Raw genomic sequence first — 19,398 nt, 5'->3', positions numbered from 1 at the left:
AGAGGATGAACGAAGTTTTCCTAGCTGTTTGAGGGCTTTATCCTCTATTTTTCTCCTTTTCAGTCCCTGAAACGAATTAAGAGGTCTGACCGTCGTGGAGCGGAGTCGGTGACAGAAGAAAAATTTACAATCCTGTTTGAATCACAGTTCAGTGTTGGTGGAAATGAGCTGGTTTTTCAAGTCAAGGTGTGTGTGTGTGTGTGTGTGTGTGTGTGTGTGTGTGTGTGTGTACTTTATATCCCAAAAGAATTGTTTTGATCACAGAGTATCTTCTTGTGATAATTTTTTAAATTTAATTTTTATTTTATATTGGAGTATAGTTGATTTACAATGTTGTGTTAGTTTCAGTTATATCTTCTTGTGATTACTGATGAACAGAAGTGAGGAGACCTCATCCTTAGGACTCTATCTCTTAGATTCTCTTAAGACATGAACAAATAATAACGAAATGGAATAGCCGGAGATATAGGTAGAAGCGAACCAAGAGAAACATCAGTCAGGATGGATTTGAGTACAGTTGTAGTCATTTTAGACATTTGTTACTTGCTCTTTTTCCCCAGCAATGTCTCCATTCTTCTTCTCTTTTCTCTCTTAGTCTCTAGCTTTGAGAAACTTACTCCATCCTTCAGAAATATCTAAGAAATAAATAAGAAATACCTAAATACCAAAATGTCACACAGAAATATCTCTTTTAAAAATATCTAAAATTTCTAAGACTGTGCCAATGTGCAAAGTCTTATTATTCCTGGAGCCCTTCCTATTCTGTATTCAGGGGCATTCTGTATTTACTGAAACTTGTAGAGAGAATAAACGTGTTGTGATAGAAAAAAAAGGGGGAGGAGGGCAGAGCGTGTGGCTGCAGGAGCTCAGCCCTGCTCCCGTGTCTCTTTCAGACCCTGTCCCTCCCGGTGGTGGTGATTGTTCATGGCAGCCAGGACAACAATGCAACGGCCACTGTTCTCTGGGACAACGCTTTTGCAGAGCCTGTGAGTGTATTCCCTGGGCCCGTGGGTCTCAAGATTTTGATACTGGTGTCAGGAATCTCTTTCAAGTCTCTTTAGCCCACCAAAAGGCATAGAAGAAAAATGCTGTTTTCCTTAGTGGGAGGCAGAGTGGAGAGTATGCGGAAAGTGGAATGAGCAGGGGCTGGAAGAAAGGCCGGTGTTTCAATTCAAGCTCCACCATTTCCTCACTCTGTGACAACAGGAAATTCACTTGACCTCTCTGAGTCTAAATTTCCCATAAGTGTCTGCAACACAGGGAGAATAATGCCCCAGAGTGTTGTTTGGAAGATTCGTTTAGGTGATACACAGAATGCTTGTCACATAGTCAGTACTCTGTAAAAAGTATTTTGAATTGTGGGTGAAACCATGAATGGAATTTGGGACTCGCAGGTCTCTTTTCGAGGTTGTACCTCTCAGGAAGTCACTTAGCTTAGAAGTTGCTTCCTGTCATCTTCTCTCCCATGACTGAGGGTGAGATTGAATGTCCTTTGCAAATTTTAGAGTCTGTGATTCATCCCAAGTCTCACGAAGAACGAGATGCTTTGTGTAAAGAAATAAATATGATTCTGTGGATTTACGCACCCAGAGGCTATCTGGTTACCACTCTTGTGCCGCTGGATCATTTTCAAAACATTTCAGTAGGCAGAGTTCCATGTGTTGGCATGTTTCCAGTAGAGATTAGTCCACAAAAGCATGATAAAAGGTTATACTTGTTACTTGGGACATAAAAGTATGTCCTTCTCTAACGTGAAGAGTACAACTTGGCATTTTCAACAGGCCTCTTTAGAGAACAATATTTTTGCTGTAGGGGTGAGATCCTTAGCAGAAATTCTGTGATGCTTGTGCTACACACCCTGCGTTTGAGGCTCCTTTAAAAACATATCTGCCTAAGGAGCTTGAAGACCTGATCCAAAAGAGGATTTGGGATGAACAATCAATTGGAACAGGAAGACAACTGATTCGCTGACTGACCAGACATTTAAACAAACAAACAAATAAATAGATAGAAATGTATGTGTGTATATATATATATATATATAGGAAAGAATGAATGAATGAGAATCAAAACACAAGAAAAAAATTAAAATTAAAAAAATATAAGCCTCCTGGATAGGATTGCCACGTCTGCTCTTATTTCCCTCCCTGTGCATCCACAGATCTCACTCCTCATGTAACTCTGGCATCTCCTGTCATTTGTCATTCCTAAAGTATCTTGTGTAAATAAGTAAGCATTTTTAACATTTTTAGTTATGTTAATGACTAGTGTACATCTTATGCTGTTTATTTACTTTTAATTTTTTTATTGAAGTATAGTCGATTTACAGTGCTGTGTTAGTTTCTGGTGTACAGCAAAGTGATTCATATATATATATATGAATATATGTATATATATTAAGTTATTTCACTTTGAGCTAGAGTTCTTGGCAGAAGGGGTCAAGGGCAAGGATGACACTTGTGCACACACTTATGGACACATGCACACATTCTCTCTCTGTACCTAGAGAACCAGTCTCGTAGATTTTTTTTTTTTTTTTTTTTGTGGTACACGGGCCTCTCACTGTCGTGGCCTCTCCCGTTGCGGAGCACAGGCTCCGGACGCACAGGCTCAGCGGCCATGGCTTGCGGGCCCAGCCGCTCCGCGGCATGTGGGATCTTCCCGGACCGGGGCCCGAACCCGTGTTCCCTGCATCGGCAGGCGGACTCTCAACCACTGCGTCACCAGGGAAGCCCAAGTCTTGTAGATTTTGACTCCCTTTGAGTGTCAGAGCCAGACCTTGGTCATGTTTTGTTGTCGTGGCTGTTAGCAAGTAGGATTGGGCAGAAATAGAGACACAGATGTAGAGAACAAACATATGGACACCACGGGGGGTAAGTGGTGGGGGGGGATGAATTGGGAAATTGGGATTGACATATACACTAATATGTATAAAATAGATAACTAATAAGAACCTGCTGTATTAAAAAAAAATAAAATTCTAAATAAATAAATAAATAAGGGAGTGAGAGAATGATTAAAAAAAAAAAAAGAAGGATTGCACTGTACGTCCAGCAGCTCATTTACAGGACACCACAGATAGCCCGAGGTTACCTTCTAAGTTGTGTGTGAAGGTGGTAAAATGAAACCTTCCGAATTTCAAAGAACTGCATACCCCAAGGAAGTCTGAGTTAATCCTCAGGCTCAGCCAGACAAGTGTTTGTAACTCCATCCAGCCATCAGTGTTTTTCTTTTGCAGGTTGAGGGAATAAATCATGCAACTGTTTTCTCCTGAGGTTCTGACTTCTCTCCCCTTCAGGGCAGGGTGCCGTTTGCAGTGCCTGACAAAGTCCTGTGGCCACAGCTGTGCGAGGCGCTCAACATGAAATTCAAGGCCGAAGTGCAGAGCAACCGGGGCCTGACCAAGGAGAACCTCGTGTTCCTGGCGCAGAAGCTGTTCAACAGCAGTAGCAGCCACCTTGAGGACTACAACGGCATGTCCGTGTCCTGGTCCCAGTTCAACAGGGTGAGGGATGCCACCCTCTGCAGTTAGATCGGCCCCTGCAAACCAGATCCCTCAGGAGCCTCCCTGCCCTCGGCCCTCATTCCTCATGTCTCTAATACGACATGCCCATATTATGCTCTGTCCCCTTGACTCTCTGATGTTCCTTGATGTGTAATGCAAAGTCAGGCTCCCGTGGGACCCTCAGCCCTCAAAAGAGGATGCTGATGAAGGAAACTTTGCCTCTAGCATCTGGTAGTTCAGATGTCACCCGTCACATCTCTGATTATACACTGAACTTTCGTGTCTCTGCTTACGCCCCCCACCCTCACCACACGTGCCCTACTTCGGAGATCTCACAGTCTCCGAATGGAACTCTTTTAAATGGTCGTGTGCTAACCAGCTGGCTAACAGGTTCACTGGTGGTCAGAGGAGGTTTGATAGGGAAGCAGGAGGCCTAGGTGGTCTGTCTTTGCCATTGCAGTACGGCTCCTGCCTTCCACCGGAATCAGATCACCGCAATTTGCTGATAATTGTTGGTAACACCCGTATGATGGAGTGCTCTCTGCGGCCTCACGGTGTGATCTAATCCCGTTCAGATTTACAGGTTTCTCAGAAGCTCCCAGGAGATGGTGCTGTTGCTGGTCACAGACCACACATCAAAACCAGCAAAGGACTAATCAGCCTAGAAACAGGGGGAAAGTATGTGTAGCCAGGGTCCACCGGGTGTTGGTAATTGCTCTGTGGTGTTTTCCCCTCCTTCCGTCTTTTCCCCTCTATTCTGTTTTTGGGTTGTAGGACCATTTGGTCAAACTCAGGTAGGCGTGTATATTTGTATGATTCTGACAATGTAGATGTTGTTTTCCATTTAATTTTTCCAGTTAAAGTATATACAGGCAATAATATCCCAAGTGTTACTTTTGCCTCCTTGTGTTCATTGTTGTATCTCCGACCAGGAGAATTTACCAGGACGGAATTACACTTTCTGGCAGTGGTTTGACGGTGTGATGGAAGTGTTAAAAAAACATCTCAAGCCTCATTGGAATGATGGGTGAGAATCGGTGTTTGTTAAGTCAGCAGTAGAGTAGCAGCAAGGTCTTTTTTCTGGCATGAAAACATCACACTCTACTTTTGCTCCTTTGGCCTCTGTGATCCAGGGCTATCTTGGGTTTCGTGAACAAGCAACAGGCCCACGACCTGCTCATTAACAAGCCTGATGGGACCTTCCTGCTGAGGTTCAGTGACTCTGAAATTGGTGGCATCACCATTGCTTGGAAGTTTGATTCTCGTGAGTGCCCCTCCCTTTTTAAGACATATCTTAGCTCTGGTTAGGTGCTTTTGTTGCAAAATTACTTTAACGATTTATTGAGGACTTATTATTCCTGGGTACGAGTACTAATTATGGGAAGCAGAAATGTTTAACCATGACACAGCTGCAGCTTGTGTAAAATCTTATTATGGGAAACACAATTACTAATTTTGAGAAACACAGATGTACAACCCGACATATGGCTACATGTGATGCAGTATCCTGTCCAAAATCTCAGCTGCTTCCCTTTTGAAATGTTTGCCTTCTTATTACTCAACCTTGAGCTTATTTCAGTAAAGAATTACTCTATTGTTTGGAGTCGTTAGAGTGGAAATAATACGCTATTTTCATTATTCCTTTATCCTAACATAAGGATACTGCCATTGATCATTTCCATCCAAGAATATTATTTCTTTCCTCTGACCCTCACGGTAAGACAAGAGGAGCTTGCTAGTTTTTTGTGACTTAAAGAGTTTACTTAAAGATTTTAATAGCTTTTAATAACTCTCATGCACCCTCTGACTATGGACACACTTCCTATCTCTTTTACATACTTTTGTACAGGGAATTAGGGACTGGAGTCAGCAAGAAGTTTCTTCTAGAGAGGGACAGAATACTGTTTGAACTGGAAACTACCTGAGATCATTAGATCTCTAGGAAAGTGGTATATGCGTTACCTGCTTATCTACCCATGACTTTTAAAAACTACTTAATCGGGCTTCCCTGGTGATGCAGTGGTTAAGAATCCACCTGCCAGGGCTTCCCTGGTGGCGCAGTGGTTGAGAATCCGCCTGCCGATGCAGGGGACACGGGTTCGTGCCCTGGTCTGGGAAGATCCCACATGCGCGCGCGGAGCGGCTGGGCCCGTGAGCCATGGCCATTGAACCTGCACGTCCGGAGCCTGTGCTCTGCAACGGGAGAGGCCACAACAGTGAGAGGCCTGCCTACCACAAAAAAAAAAAAAAAAAAGAATCCACCTGCCAATGCAGGGGATACAGGTTGGAGCCCTGGTCCGGGGATATCCCACATGCCGCGGAGCAACTAAGCCCGTGCGCCACAACTACTGAGCCTGCGCTCTAGAGCCCACGAGCCACAACTACTGAAGCCCGCGTGCCTAGAGCCCGTGCTCCACAACAAGAGAAGCCACTGCAACGAGAAGCCCGCACACCACAATGAAGAATAGACCCCGCTTGCCGCAACTAGAGAAGGCCCGCATGCAGCAACAAAGACCCAGTGCAACCAAAAATAAATAAATTTAAAATATATAAATTTTTTTTAAAACTACTTAATCTACAGCCTATCGTAATTTTTAAATGGAGATTTTTATTGGGACAATTTTAATGGAGAGCTTTATTTGTAGTATATTTGGGTTTTAAGATTTCCTCTTCAGAAATCATATTTAGACTACGATTATTCTGTTTTTTGATCTAGAGGAGAGAATGTTTTGGAACCTGATGCCTTTTACCACCAGAGACTTCTCCATCCGGTCCCTGGCTGACCGCTTGGGAGACCTGAGTTACCTTATCTACGTGTTTCCTGACCGGCCAAAAGATGAAGTGTACTCCAAATATTACACCCCAGTTCCCTGCGAGCCTGCCACTGGTAACAATGTTCGCATTCTGATTTGGTTTCGTTGTGATTTTGGTTTTGTTTTAGGTGTACGTGTGTGTCTCTGTGTGTGTCAGTGTGTCTGTCTGGCATGAAAATCTACGCAGTTAACACTCAGTTGTTGCTGTTTGAGCTTTATCCAGGGCAGATGTAAATCCTGGGCTATTTTCTTCAGTTATACAAAAAACACATCAGCTGCCAACCCCAAATATCAAATTGAAGGGAATAAATTGCTTTTAATACAAGCTTAGATCAAACAAAATTAGGAAGGTAAAATTTTGTTTTTCAAAACAGAGATGGTTTTATTGTTTTCTGAGAATAAAAGTATTATGCATTTACTGTAAAATTCCAGAAAAGTATAGAAAATAAAATAGATATCACACAACATTTCTTATCTCATCAACGTAAACAATTTAGTGAATGTTCTTCCAGTCGACCTAGATATGTATTCTGTCACTCAGTCACCAGAGGCTTATTAAGCACTTCCTGTGTGGGGTTGCAATCTAATGGCAGAAGGAAGACAATAAACAGGTAAACAAATAAATGAATCTAGTGATGGACACTGTGAAAACAAATAAGGTGAAGGGATAGAGAAGTGATGGGGGTAGGGGGGTGCGGCACAGCACTTCACTTGAGTGATCAGGGAAGGCTCCCCTGAGGAGGTGACATCAGAGTAGCCCTGAATGAAGTGAGGAAGCCACACATAGATCTAGAGAGAACATTCTAGGCCGAGAGAACAAGAGCAGAAACCCTGAGGTGGGAGTGAGGTTGGCATGTTTAGAAAAGCTCACAAGGAGGCTTCCCTGGTGGTGCAGTGGTTAAGAATCCGCCTGCCAATGCAGGGGACACAGGTTTGAGTTCTGGTCCGGGAAGATCCCACATGCCGCGGAGCAACTAAGCCCGTACGCCACAACTACTGAGCTTGCCCTCTAGAGCCCGCAAGACACAACTATGGAGCCCGTGTGCCACAACTAGTGAAGCCCGTGCACCTAGAGCCCGTGCTCTGCAACAAGAGAAGCCACCGCGATGAGAAGCCTGCACACCACAACAAAGAGTAGCCCCCGCTCACCACAACTAGAGAAAGCCCATGCACGGCAACGAAGACCCAACTCAGCCAAAAATTAATTAATTAATTATTTTTAAAAAAAGCACGTGTACCCAACAAAGAGTAGCCTCCGCTTGCCGCAACTAGAGAAGCCCGTGCGCAGCAGCGAAGACCCAACACAGCCAAAAATAAATAAATTAAATAAATACATTTATTTAAAAAAAAAAAAACACCTCACGAGGACCCGGGAGGCTGGAGCCGGATGAGCAGGGGAGAAATGGTGGGACATGAGGGCAGAGCAGTGGGAGGGACCAGATCGTGTCGGGTTTGGGTTATACCATACGTCGTCATCTGTGACCTGATTATTCTTTCACTTAAAAATATATCACAGGCAGAGTTACAGGTCAGTAAATATAAACTTACAGCATCGTTTTAACAATTGCATAGAATTCCATTGTAGGGTGATCCTATGTTGGTTATTTAAGATACTTAAAATTTAAGTTAGTCACAGTTTTTTTTTTTTAGTTACTATTGAGATAACCTGGTACATGCATCTTGTTCTACTGTTTCCTTAGGACAAATCCCTAAGGTAGAATTTGTGTCAAGGGGTATGTACTTTTCAAGCATTTGGACACATCTGTCCAGAGCTGCCCTCCAGAAAGTGGAATTCGTTTTCACTCCCACAGACGTCTGTTTGAGTATCTGCTTCTCCATCCTCCTCCTGCCAGTGATAGTGTCTCTTAAGCAGTTTCATGTTTGCCAGTCTGATAGGCATAAAAATGATAATCTTAGTTCTTATTTTCATTTCTTTGATTCTAGGTAAGGTCAAAACATCTTTTCATATAAAGATAATAATAACAATAAATAGAATAATAATAGCAGCTAACATTTGTTGAATGCTTACTTGCATACCAGACACTTTTCTGAGCACATTTCAAATAGTTTCTCATTTAATCCTCAAAACAGGTCTGTGAAGTAGGCACTGTTACCATCCCCATGTTACATTTGAGGAGCTGAGGCACAGAGGAGTGAAATAAATTGCCAGAGATATCACAGCTAGGAAGAGGCCAAGCCAGGGTTTGAGCTCAGTCTAGCCTGTACTTCTTAACCTCCACATTGTTGGCCATTTGTATTTTTTCTGTGAAGTACGTTCCTATTCCTTGCTCATTTTTCTTTTGCAGTTCCGTTTTTTCTTAATGATATGCAAGTGTTTTTTTATATAGTAAATAAAGCTTTTATTATTATAGCAGAGATTTTTCTCAGTGTGTCAGTGTTCTTTTAACATTTAGGTTTTATTTTGCTGAAGTGCAAAGACTTGTGTTTTCTATATAGCCCAATCTATTGACCTTTTTCCTTTATAGATTCTGCTTTTTGTATCATGCCTTCCCACCTGGTTATATTTCTAGGTGGGGAAATAAGCCAAAATATTTTTAGACTTATGTGGTATTTTGGATTAAACCTACCACTGCTCCTTTTTGTTAGCACAACTAATCTAGATTTTTCAATCCTATTTTTACAGCATTTCTTTGTTTTTTTATCTTTTCTGCCATTCTGTAAAATTCTCTGTAGACCATAAAGAACAAAAAGCATGAGATATTATGAAAAGGCAGCTCCTGACATTTGAAGCTCCAGTAGAAGCAGGTCAGGATAACAAGCAATGTGTGACCCACGGAGCAGTTCATTCTCCCGGGCTGAGCCATCCTTCTGACCTCAGCGGAATCTTCATTGTCTGATATAGTTAAGCTTATACTTATTTCCATATTTACACACCCAGGAAACAAGACTTCATTCACCGACTTCAGACCATCACATTCCTACTACCTACTTAGCTGGATTTCCATAATCAGCCTTTTGAAAAGGTAACTCTAGCTTATCTGCTAGGTTATCCCTAGCCTGCCACGTCCCAGTGGGGATGCTGTGGAGAGTGAGACACAGCAGCAGCATTCTTTTTAACCAGCCACACAGCATAGACAGCACCCACTGGGAGGCATGACAATCAGATTACCCCCGAGTGCAGAAACCCCACGAAAAGAGCACGCAGACACCTGACAGAGTGACATTCCCTTTCCTAAAAGGGTAGAAGCTCAGAACTAGAGTAACTCCTGGGATCCTCGAGTGAAATTAATTTCCCTCTGATGCTTAGATTTTTCCGCATGACCCCTAGTAAGTGTTGGTACACCTTCCACGTGAAAACCTCCAGAGATGAAGAAATCAGTTCTTCCCGAGACTGTTTCGGGGAGTTCCAGTGCTGGCAGCGTTCTTCCTGATTTGAATGAGAATTTGTCCTGCTGCAACCTCCTCCTGTTTTCCCTCGTTTTGTCCCCTGTCTTTCTGCATCTGTGACTTTAAACTTTTTAAGATATGTTTTCTTTTTACCGTTAGTATGCAGTTAATGTTTGATTTAGATTTGTATTGAGGTATATCTTTCCTGTGGTTTGAAGAATTAATTAACACATCCAAGCCAACTTGGAAGCTGTCTTACCTTGCGGTGTCAGTATTGAGGCTTCTCCTCTACTGGGTCTTCCTAACGGATTAAAAGATGTGCTTATACTGGATCCTAAGATAAAATGAGGCAGTTGTGTCTCCTCCTAAGAGAAGATGGGATTCTTAAGGGAGACTGCATTTTCATTTCATTTGAGAACTTTGGTTCTCATCACTCTTCCCCCTCGGCAGCTAAAGCAGTGGACGGATACGTGAAGCCACAGATCAAGCAAGTGGTCCCTGAGTAAGTGTCCCGGGTCCAGCTCTGGTCTCTTGCTGCCTCTCTTTTCCTCTCACCCCCCCACCCCCACCTGGCTCTCCTCACCCCTCACCGCCGGCGCCCTTCCTGGGGAGGGAGCTGGGCTTGGTGACCAGGGCGTCGGTACCCAGGGCCCCCGCTCCTGCGGCCAGAGCCCCAGGCTCAGCGGGCACTCTGTCCTTCCGCACGTGACAAAGACACGAAGGTGGCCCCTGAGCCCCTCCGCGCTGAGGCTGTGCTCTGCTTCCTCTCGCAGGTTTGTGAGCGCCTCTGCGGACTCTGCCGGGGGCAGCGCCACCTACATGGACCAGGCCCCCTCCCCGGCCGTGTGCCCCCAGGCTCATTATAACATGTACCCACAGAAGTAGGTTGTGTTCTCCTGGGGCTCCGTGGGGAGGAACTGGGCAGCCGGAGGGCTGGTGGGCGAGGAATCCAGAGCTCCTCTAGGTCTGAGACCACCCAGGCCAGGCCGGGCTCCGGCACATGCCCAGGTGGGAGGGAGAGATTCAACCAATAGATGTTGGTAGTTCAGAGTGGGGTTGGGCAAACGTCACCTGCTCCCCTCTCTTAAAGTGGAGATTTTTCTGGCTCTGTATAAGGACCAGGTGGGGTTTAGGTGTGTGCGGGCAGCCAGTGTTAGGGGCAGGTAGGCTGGGTATTTTAGTCCGAGTTGCTCTGTCCAACCAGCTAGCAAAGGACTCTGTCCCCGGGTTCAGGTCAGAGTGCTGCTTTCCCACGAGGCCTGGGCCGAGGGTACAGGCGGTCGGTCTTGAGTCGCTCACCCGGTGGGGTGCGGGGGGGGGTGTCTCTGCTGCTTTTCACTGGCCTCTGGCAACCTTTCCCTTCCCGTCACCTCTCCTCTTTCCCTCCCAAGCCCTGACCCCGTCATTGACAACGATGGGGACTTTGATCTGGACGACACGATGGACGTGGCACGGCGCGTGGAGGAGCTCTTAGGCCGACCTATGGACAGTCAGTGGATCCCCCACGCACAGTCGTGACCCCCCGTGGCCACCTCCAGCTTCTTCATCCTCGCCAGAGGAGTTACTTTTGTGGATGTTTTAATTCCATGAATCGCTTCTCTTTGGAAACAATACTCATAATGTGAAGTGTTAATACTAGTTGTGACTTTAGTGTTTCTGTGCATGGTGGCACCAGTGAAGGGAATGCGAGGGTGTGGGTGTGGGTGTGGGTGTGGGTGTGAGATTGCACATTGGGCTGTTTCTTCCCCTTGCTGTCCGGAGTTTAGCTGCAGCACTGGGGCCACGAACAGAGGCTGAGGTTGTTTTAACCCTGTGCAGAAAGGCAGTTAGTTCCATGAACCCTGGAACTTGGCCACGTGTTTTGAGGGTGACTGAACTTAGACATGTGGCTGTTCAAGTGAGAGAAGGACAGAGGGAGGTGAAAGCACCTCGCAGTGAGGTGCCACTCACCGTCTGGTGCCACTCACCAGACGGTGAGTCTTTGTCACTGTGTCTGCCAAGCCATTGATATATAAACGTGATTGTCTCCACTTTTCTTCTGAAACGTAGAAGCTGCCTTTTCACAGAGAAAACCAGTCCTCCCTCCTTCCCTGTCCCCCCGTTCCCATTTTCCTCGGTAGGAATGGGAGAAGGGGGGACATACAACAATTGCTGGGGCAAGGGAAGATGTGGGTTTTCCGATGGGTAGTGGCTTTTTAAATAACCCGTAACCCGTCTAAATGTTCTCTGCCTCTCCCGCTGACTCCCAGCCCCCGTGGAGTTGCCGCTTAGTTCCTATGTGTGTGCGCATGTGCAGACACGCTTGATGAAGTAGAGGAAAGAAAAGAGAGTCACATAACTAGAGCTTACAGTGTTGATGTCCTTTGTGTCGTGTCCAGAGTGGACTGCCCAGCGCGGCCCGCAGGCGCTGAGAACGTTGCCTTGTTACCCGGGAGTGGCTGTCCAGTCTACCTGTCCTTCCTCTGTGCTGGTAGAGGCACAAGCGAGGCTTTCCAAAGGCTTATCGATAACGGCTTTTTGCAAAGGTTGAATGGTGTTTTTGTTTCCAAATTGGGACTTGTTTTTCCCCTTCCCACCCTAATTTGACATCAGAATTCTTTCTTCCTGCATCAGGTCCTGTGCCATTGAGACGCAGGTCACCTCTCTTCCCTTCACTGTTCGCACACAATGTCTTGGGGAGTGCGTGGCAGTAATGTGGGCTGAACCCAGGACCAGTGCGTTGCCACCCTGGTGCAGGGTGCTGGGTGTCGGCATTGGTAATTTGGGGAAATGCAGTCAGCGAGTTTGCTGAGAAGTTTGCTTTGCAAAAGCAAAGCAAACCCAAAAATCCTCGGCATAACTTTATCCAAAGTTTGTTCCGTAGCTTTACACCAGAAGGAAGGAATGGGCCATGGCAGGCAGGTGGGAAGAGGGGGAAGCAGGTATAACTTTGGGGTTAGGCCTGTAAGGTCACCTGCAGCCCCCCTCCAAAAGAAGGGCCTGACCACACCCAGGAGAGAATGGCCCTAAAAACATTATTTTTATACATGTGAGTAAATAAACATATTTTTTTTACAAAAATAACTTCTGAATTTATCAGTGTTTTGATGTTAAAGGAAAATATTCCTCTGTAGTAAATTATTTATTGAAAGAGGACTTTTTACAAGCTGCTCTTTGCCCTAGCTTGGTTTCATACACTGATTTCTTTTTCTGTGCTGGGCAGTAGACCGTCTCTGCCTCTGAGGAGCAGGCTGACTCCTCCGTGGATACCAGCACCGACGCAGGATGCTGCGAAGCCCCTTACGTCCCCTCAAGATTTGGTTAAAATCCCCCCTGAGGTTGGGAGTGTTGGGGAAAGGTAGAAAGGAAGCCTGGCTGCTCCTGGACGCAAAGAGACCTCTCGTGCCCGACACCCGGGCACCCTGAGTGCCGGCCCTGGTTATCCCAGCAGCCCTGGGGGCAGGGATTGACACACTTTCAGCCGAGCAGTGGGCCTAGCCGCAGGCGTGCCGAGGGTAGAGCTCTCACTGCGTAGTTAGCACTGGGGTTGGGGGGACGGGTTCCCAAGAGAGTGGCTGCCCCGAGCCTGGGGTTCCCGCGCACGTCCAGTGGCTGAGCTGTCCTCCGTTCTCCTGAGGCTATGCCTGTAGATGGGAGAGATTTTTGACTGAAAGATGCGCTCGCTATCTGCATGTATCTTCTCTCTTCTCCCTGTTCTGCAAACCACAAGGAGAGGTGACGGCAAGTCCTGACCGCCTCAGCCTCTCGCTCGCTCCCAGACACACATGCATGTCATCAAAATGTTTCAGTGTGTGGTATGTGCAGGGCTTCGTAGGGGGTGGGAGGGAGACTAAAGGTGAATATAACTTAAAATGGAAACATACTTTTTATAATTTTTCTTTATAAAACTTCGTGAAATTATTTCAGATACAGATTTTAGTGTTGAGGCAGGTTAGTATATAGGCACCAAAAAAGTATTGTGTACAATTTGGGGCAGTCACAAAACTGTGTATTTTATGTTACAATAAATACTTCCTCTAAATGGACAATATTGAGTCCTCTTTTAATTTTTTTCCATCAGGTGGTGAGACAGAGTGGCTTTCATAGGGAAAAATTTGAAATCATCAGCGTGACTCTGAAAAGAGGAACTAGTTGGGCATTGGCTGCTTCAGAGTGTGCGTGTCACCAGCTTTGATGGCAAATGGGGGCATTTCTGACCTTCCTGTTCACATGAGGTTTTGAAAATTAGAATGATAGTCTTTTATCTCCTATTCCTGTTAGAAAGTTCATCCTTAAAATTCAGCACATTTAGAGTGCCTTCCCTGAGCCAGGCTTGTGTATGGGATGAGAAATCATTCCTGCCCTCAAGAGGATTGCAGTCTGGGAATCCACGCGCCCTGGAGCCCGTGCCACAACTAGAGAGAGAAAACCCGCACGCCACAATGAAGAGCCCACGTGCTGCAACAGAAGACCCCACATGCCTCAACAAAGATCCCGAGTGCCACAACTAAGACCCAACGCAACCAAAAAGCTGGGAAAGACAGCTAACACAACCAATTATGATAGGATATCGGCTCCTGCTGCCTCAAACCTATCCCAAGGCCATGATCAAATACAGAAGAACAGACAGGAAGGGCACTGAACAGCTGAGCTGACTCTTAAAGAACAAATAGGGGGACTTCCCTGGCGGTCCAGTGGTTAGGACTCCGTGCTTCCACTGGAGGGGGCACGGGTTCGATCCCTGGTCGGGGGAACTAGGATCCTGCAGGCTGCAAGGTGCAGCCATTTTTTAAAAAGAACAAATGGGGTTAAGAAAGGAAAAGGCATTCAGCCAGAGGCACAAGCCCAGGTAGGGGCCTGGAGAAGTAGGAAAGAAGGATATGGGTGAAGTAAAGGGTAATGTGTGGGTCTCAGCTCCAGTGAGCATCAGTGTCTCCTGAAGGACTTGTTAAAGCACAGATCGCTGGGCCCCACCCCAGAGTTTCTGAGTCAGTAGGTCTAGGGTAGAGCCCAAGAATTTGCATTTCTAACAAGTTCCCAGGTGATGTTAGTGCAAGGACCATACTTTGAAAAGGACCGTGGTAGGTGATGAGGCCTAGTGTGCTGGGTAAAAGTTTAACTCACCTGAGCATGGTGGTAAGTGATGAAACCATTTAAGCAAGGGAATGATCAGACGTTCATTTTAAGAAATACTACAGGGCTTCCCTGGTGGCGCAGTGGTTGAGAGTCTGCCTGCCTCCCGGTCCGGGAGGATCCCACGTGCCGTGGAGCGGCTGGGCCTGTGATCCGTGAGCCATGGCCGCTGAGCTTGCGTGTCCGGAGCCTGTGCTCTGCAACGGGAGAGGCCACAACAGTGAGAGGCCCGCGTACCGCAAAAAAAAAAAAAAAAGAAAGAAAAGAAATGCTACAGTGACCGTGTAGGATGGATTGAAGGGAGGAAAAACATGAAGTCAGGGAGCAGCTAGGAGGCTATTTCAACAGTCTGGGTCAGAGGAGATGAGGGTCTAGACTAGGGTACCACAGCAGTGGCCTTGAGGCACAACTTGTAGACTTAGTGACCAATGTTGAGGGGTAGGGTTTTGCCACAGAGCAAGAGGCAGGCTGTAAAACAGAGGGAAGTGATTTCATCTGCAAGAAAAGTTCAAGCTTAAATGTGCTCTCAAAAACTGAAGGTTGTGGTGAAAGGCAGTTGGCAGGAGACTCATAGCTTCATTGGAGACATAGGCTAAACCGGACTGGCTACTTTGCTAGAAATGGGGAAAGAGGGACTTCCCTGGTGGTCCAGTGGTAAAGAATCTGCCTTCCAATGCAGGGGACGCAGGTTCGATCCCTGGTGGGGAAACCAAGATCCCACATGCCGCAGGGCAACTAAGCCCACGTGTCACAACTACAGAGCTCCCTCACCTCAACGAGAGAGCCCGCGTGCCACAAACTACAGAGCCCACGCGCCCTGGATCCTGCGCCACAACTAGAGAGAGAAAACCCGCATGCCACAACGAAGAGCCCACGCACTGCAACGGAAGAGCCCACATGCCTCAACGAAGATCCCGAGTGCCACAACTAAGACCCAACGCAACCAAAAAATTAAATAAAGTAAATTTAAAAAGAAAGGAGGAAAGGAAGGGAGGGAGGGAGGAAGGAAGGAAGAAAAGAAAAGAAATGGGTAAAGATACAGCTGGGAGGAACTCTCTCAGGGTCAGAACAAATCTCAAATACTGACCTTTGAAACTATCCCTTCAAAGAAGCCTGAATTTGATTAGATCAATTTGTGGAGCCATTTATTCCCCAGGGCATTGTTGAAAAATATAGCAGTCAGCCAACAACTAGTGTAGTTTAACAGCTGGGTGTGGTCAGGGAAAGAGACAACGAGAGGTCTGTGCAAATCACTGTCCTGCTAGGGTGACTGTGGGCAATAGTAAAATTAACTTTTGGGAATTCCCTGGTGGTCCAGGGGTTAGGACTCGGTGCTTTCATTGCAGGGACCCAGGTTCAATCCCTGGTTGGGGAACTAAGGTCCTGCAAGCCATGCCATGGTGCAGCCAGAAAAATAAAAAATAGAAAAACTTTTATGCTTCAAAAGACACTGTTAACAGAGTGAAAAGGCAACCCACAGAATGGGAGAAAATATTTGCAAATCGTATGTCTGATGGGGGTTAATAGCCAGAATATATAAAGAACTCCTCAACAACAACAAAAAATGTTAACTGGTAACGTGACATGAGTAGACATTTTTCCAAAGATATACAGGTGGACAACAAGCACAGGAAAAGATGCTCAGTTGTAAGGGAAATGCAAATCAAAACCACAATGAGATACCACTTCTTACGCATCAGGTTGGCTATTATAAAAAACAAAAACAGGGACTTCCCCGGTGGTACAGTGGTAAAGAATCCACCTTCCAGTGCAGGGGCGCGGGTTTGATTCCTGATCTGGAAACTAAGATTCCACATGCTGCGGGGCAACTAAGCCTGCATCTCAAAGAGAGAGCCCGCGTGCCACAAACTACAGAGCCCACGCGCCCTGGAGCCTGTAGGCCACAAGTAGGGAGAGAAAACCTGCACACCACAACTAGAGAGAAGCCCACGTGCTGCAACGAAAGATCCCACATGCTGCAACTAAGACCCAACACAGCCAAAAAAATTAAGAAAATAAATAAAATAGATAAATATATTTTTTAAAGGCAGCCTTATTGAGCCAGTCAAAGATTAAAAAAAAAAAAACGCAAAACAGAAAACAGCAACTGTGGTAGGGGATGTGGAAAATTTGGAACCCTTGTACATTGAAGGCAGGCATGTAAAATAATGCAGCTGCTGTGAAAACAGTATGGTGGTTCCTCAAAAAATTAAACATATGAATTACCGTATGATCTAGCACTTCCCCTTCTGGGAATATACCCCAAAGAATTAAAAGCAGGGATTCAAACAGATATTTGTACACCCGTGTTCATAGCAGCATCATTCATAATAGCCAAAAGGTAAAGACAGAAGTCCATCAATGAATGAATGGATAAATGTGGTATATACATACAACGTATATTTCCTTCCTTAAAAAGGAAGGAAATTCTGACACATGCTACAACGCGGATGAATCTTGAAGACATTAGCTAGGTGAAATAAGACAGACACAAAAGGACAAATATTGTAAGATTCCCCTTATATTAGGCACCTAGAGTAGTCAAATTCATAAAGACAGAAAATAGGATGGTGGTTGCCAAGGAATGGGGAGTTATTGTTTAATGAGTACAGAGTTTCAGTTTGGAAAGACGAAAAATTTTGGAGAGACATGATGGTGATGGTTGCACAACAATGTGAGTGTACCTAATGCCACTGCAGTGGACACCTAAATATGGTTAAAATGGTGACTCATGTATGTTTTACCACAATACAACATGGATCCCCAAAAATGGATCAGAGACCTAAATGTAAGAGCTAAGATTATAAAATTATTGGAAGAAAACATAAGGGTAAATCTTCATGACCTTGGATTTGACAATGAATTCTTAGATACAACACCAAAAGCACAAAGAGCAAAAGAAAAAATAGGTGGTTGGACTTCATCGGAACTAAAAGTTTTGTGCCTCAAAGGACACTATCAAGAAAATGAAAAGATAACACAAAAAATGGGAGAAGATATTTGCAAATCATATATATCTGATAGGGGACTTGTATGTAAAATATATGAAGAACTCTTACAACTTAATAATAAAAAGACAAGTAGTCCAATTTAAAAATGGGTAAAGAAGCTGAAAAGACGTTTCTCCAAAAAAGTATACAGACGGCCAATAAACACATGAAAAGATGCTCGACATCATTGGTCATCAGGAAAATGCAAAAACTGACTCAGCTCACTTCACACCCCACTAAGATGACTCTAATCAAAAGGCCAGATAATAACAAGTGTTGACAAGGATGTAGAGAAACTAGGACCCTCATATACTGGTGGTGGGAATGTAAAATGGTGACGCCACTTTGGAAATCAACTTAGCAGTTCCTTAAACAGCTGAACCGTTACTACACGACCCCGACAGTCCACTCAATAGAACTCAGTGAATCCCCTGCATTCCATTTTCATGCAAGAAAATATATGTCCACAGAAAAATTTGTACAAACATTCATAACAGCATTTTACATAATAGCCAAAGAGTGGAAATGACCCAAGTGTCCATCAACCGATCAATGGATAAACAAATGTGATACATCCATACGATGAAACATTATTTGGCGATAAAAAGGAATGAACTACTGGTACACAGTACCACATGGAAGAACCTTGAAAACATGCTAAGTGAAAGAAGCCAGACTCAGAAGACCACATGTTATATGATTCCATTTACAATGAAATGTCCAGAATAAGCAAATGTATATATAGAGAGAGTAGATTTGTGGTTGCTTAGGGCTGGGGCCGGGGAGGTGGGAAGGGATTGGGAGGTGATAGCTAAAGGGCCTGGGAGTGCTTCTGTGGTGATGAAAATGTTATAAAATTGACTGTTGGTGTTGCACGTACCTATGAATATACTAGAGACCACTGAATTGTATACTTTAAGAGCTCAGCTGTGAGAAGAAGAGAGACTGCAAGATGGAGAGGCAGGTGAGGGTGAAGGGAAAGGTTTCAGTGTCTGAGGGCCTGGGTCAAGGGCACAGGTGGAGAGAGGGCTTAACCACGGACAGCAGAAGAACCTCATTCTGAGCACAGCTTCTCAAGCTTTTCAGTAGGATGGGGGAGCCGAGCTCCATCGGGCACCTTATTCCCAGTTGCAAAACTCCCTCCTGCCGTAAGGATGGGAGAAGTTTGTGTTTCCTTGGGATAAAGCCAATAAGCTAACACAGGTGGTGACCTCAATTGCCAGGTACTTATCTTGAGAACAGGTGTTAATGGGTTGTGTCTGCCTGGCTCCCGCTTTAAAAGGGAGTGAGATTCTTTTCTGTCTGCAGTCCCAGCAGATTGTCTGTGATGTGTCACACTCCGCTCTAACGCTTATTCAATAACAAAAGTATTTTCTTCCTCTACTACCTTTGTGGAGACCAATTCTGGATTGGAAAAAATTTTTGCTTTTTAACGGTTCTCAAGTTTGCACCTGCTCCAGGATGGGGGCACGCCGCTCCCGGCTCAAGCTGATATGAGTCTGAGGACCGCGATACTCTTGGCCCTAACTTCCCTCCACCTGCCAGCTCGGACCAGCTCCCAGCACAGCGGCCCTTAGGCAGCCCGCCCCTTTAAGAGCCCCCCCTTCCCAGCTCCTCCCTCAGGCCCAGT

At 45.4% G+C, this 19,398-nt stretch overlaps 1 protein-coding gene across 3 annotated transcripts in view; it reads left to right on the top strand.

The window, feature by feature from the left end:
* Positions 1–13,694, top strand: part of STAT5B (signal transducer and activator of transcription 5B) — a 59,241-nt gene extending 45,547 nt beyond the window's left edge. For 2 of the 3 annotated variants that reach the window (XM_059048237.2, XM_059048235.2), the window contains exons 11-19: positions 64–186; positions 894–986; positions 3,299–3,505; positions 4,438–4,532; positions 4,639–4,769; positions 6,222–6,392; positions 10,117–10,168; positions 10,440–10,547; positions 11,058–13,694. In XM_059048237.2, coding sequence (XP_058904220.1) covers positions 64–186; positions 894–986; positions 3,299–3,505; positions 4,438–4,532; positions 4,639–4,769; positions 6,222–6,392; positions 10,117–10,168; positions 10,440–10,547; positions 11,058–11,184 — 1,107 coding nt within the window. In that variant the 3' untranslated portion in view covers positions 11,185–13,694. Of the gene's footprint in view, positions 1–63; positions 187–893; positions 987–3,298; positions 3,506–4,437; positions 4,533–4,638; positions 4,770–6,221; positions 6,393–9,217; positions 9,303–10,116; positions 10,169–10,439; positions 10,548–11,057 lie in introns of all 3 variants that reach the window. The other variant, XR_010838229.1, reaches the window with a different exon arrangement.
* Positions 13,695–19,398: the final 5,704 nt, after the last annotated feature.

Source organism: Kogia breviceps, chromosome 19 (assembly GCF_026419965.1).
Source record: "Kogia breviceps isolate mKogBre1 chromosome 19, mKogBre1 haplotype 1, whole genome shotgun sequence".
Taxonomy (NCBI): domain Eukaryota; kingdom Metazoa; phylum Chordata; class Mammalia; order Artiodactyla; family Physeteridae; genus Kogia; species Kogia breviceps.
The sequence above is the reverse complement of the archived record's forward strand: the minus strand, read 5'-3'. Positions and strand labels throughout refer to the sequence as shown.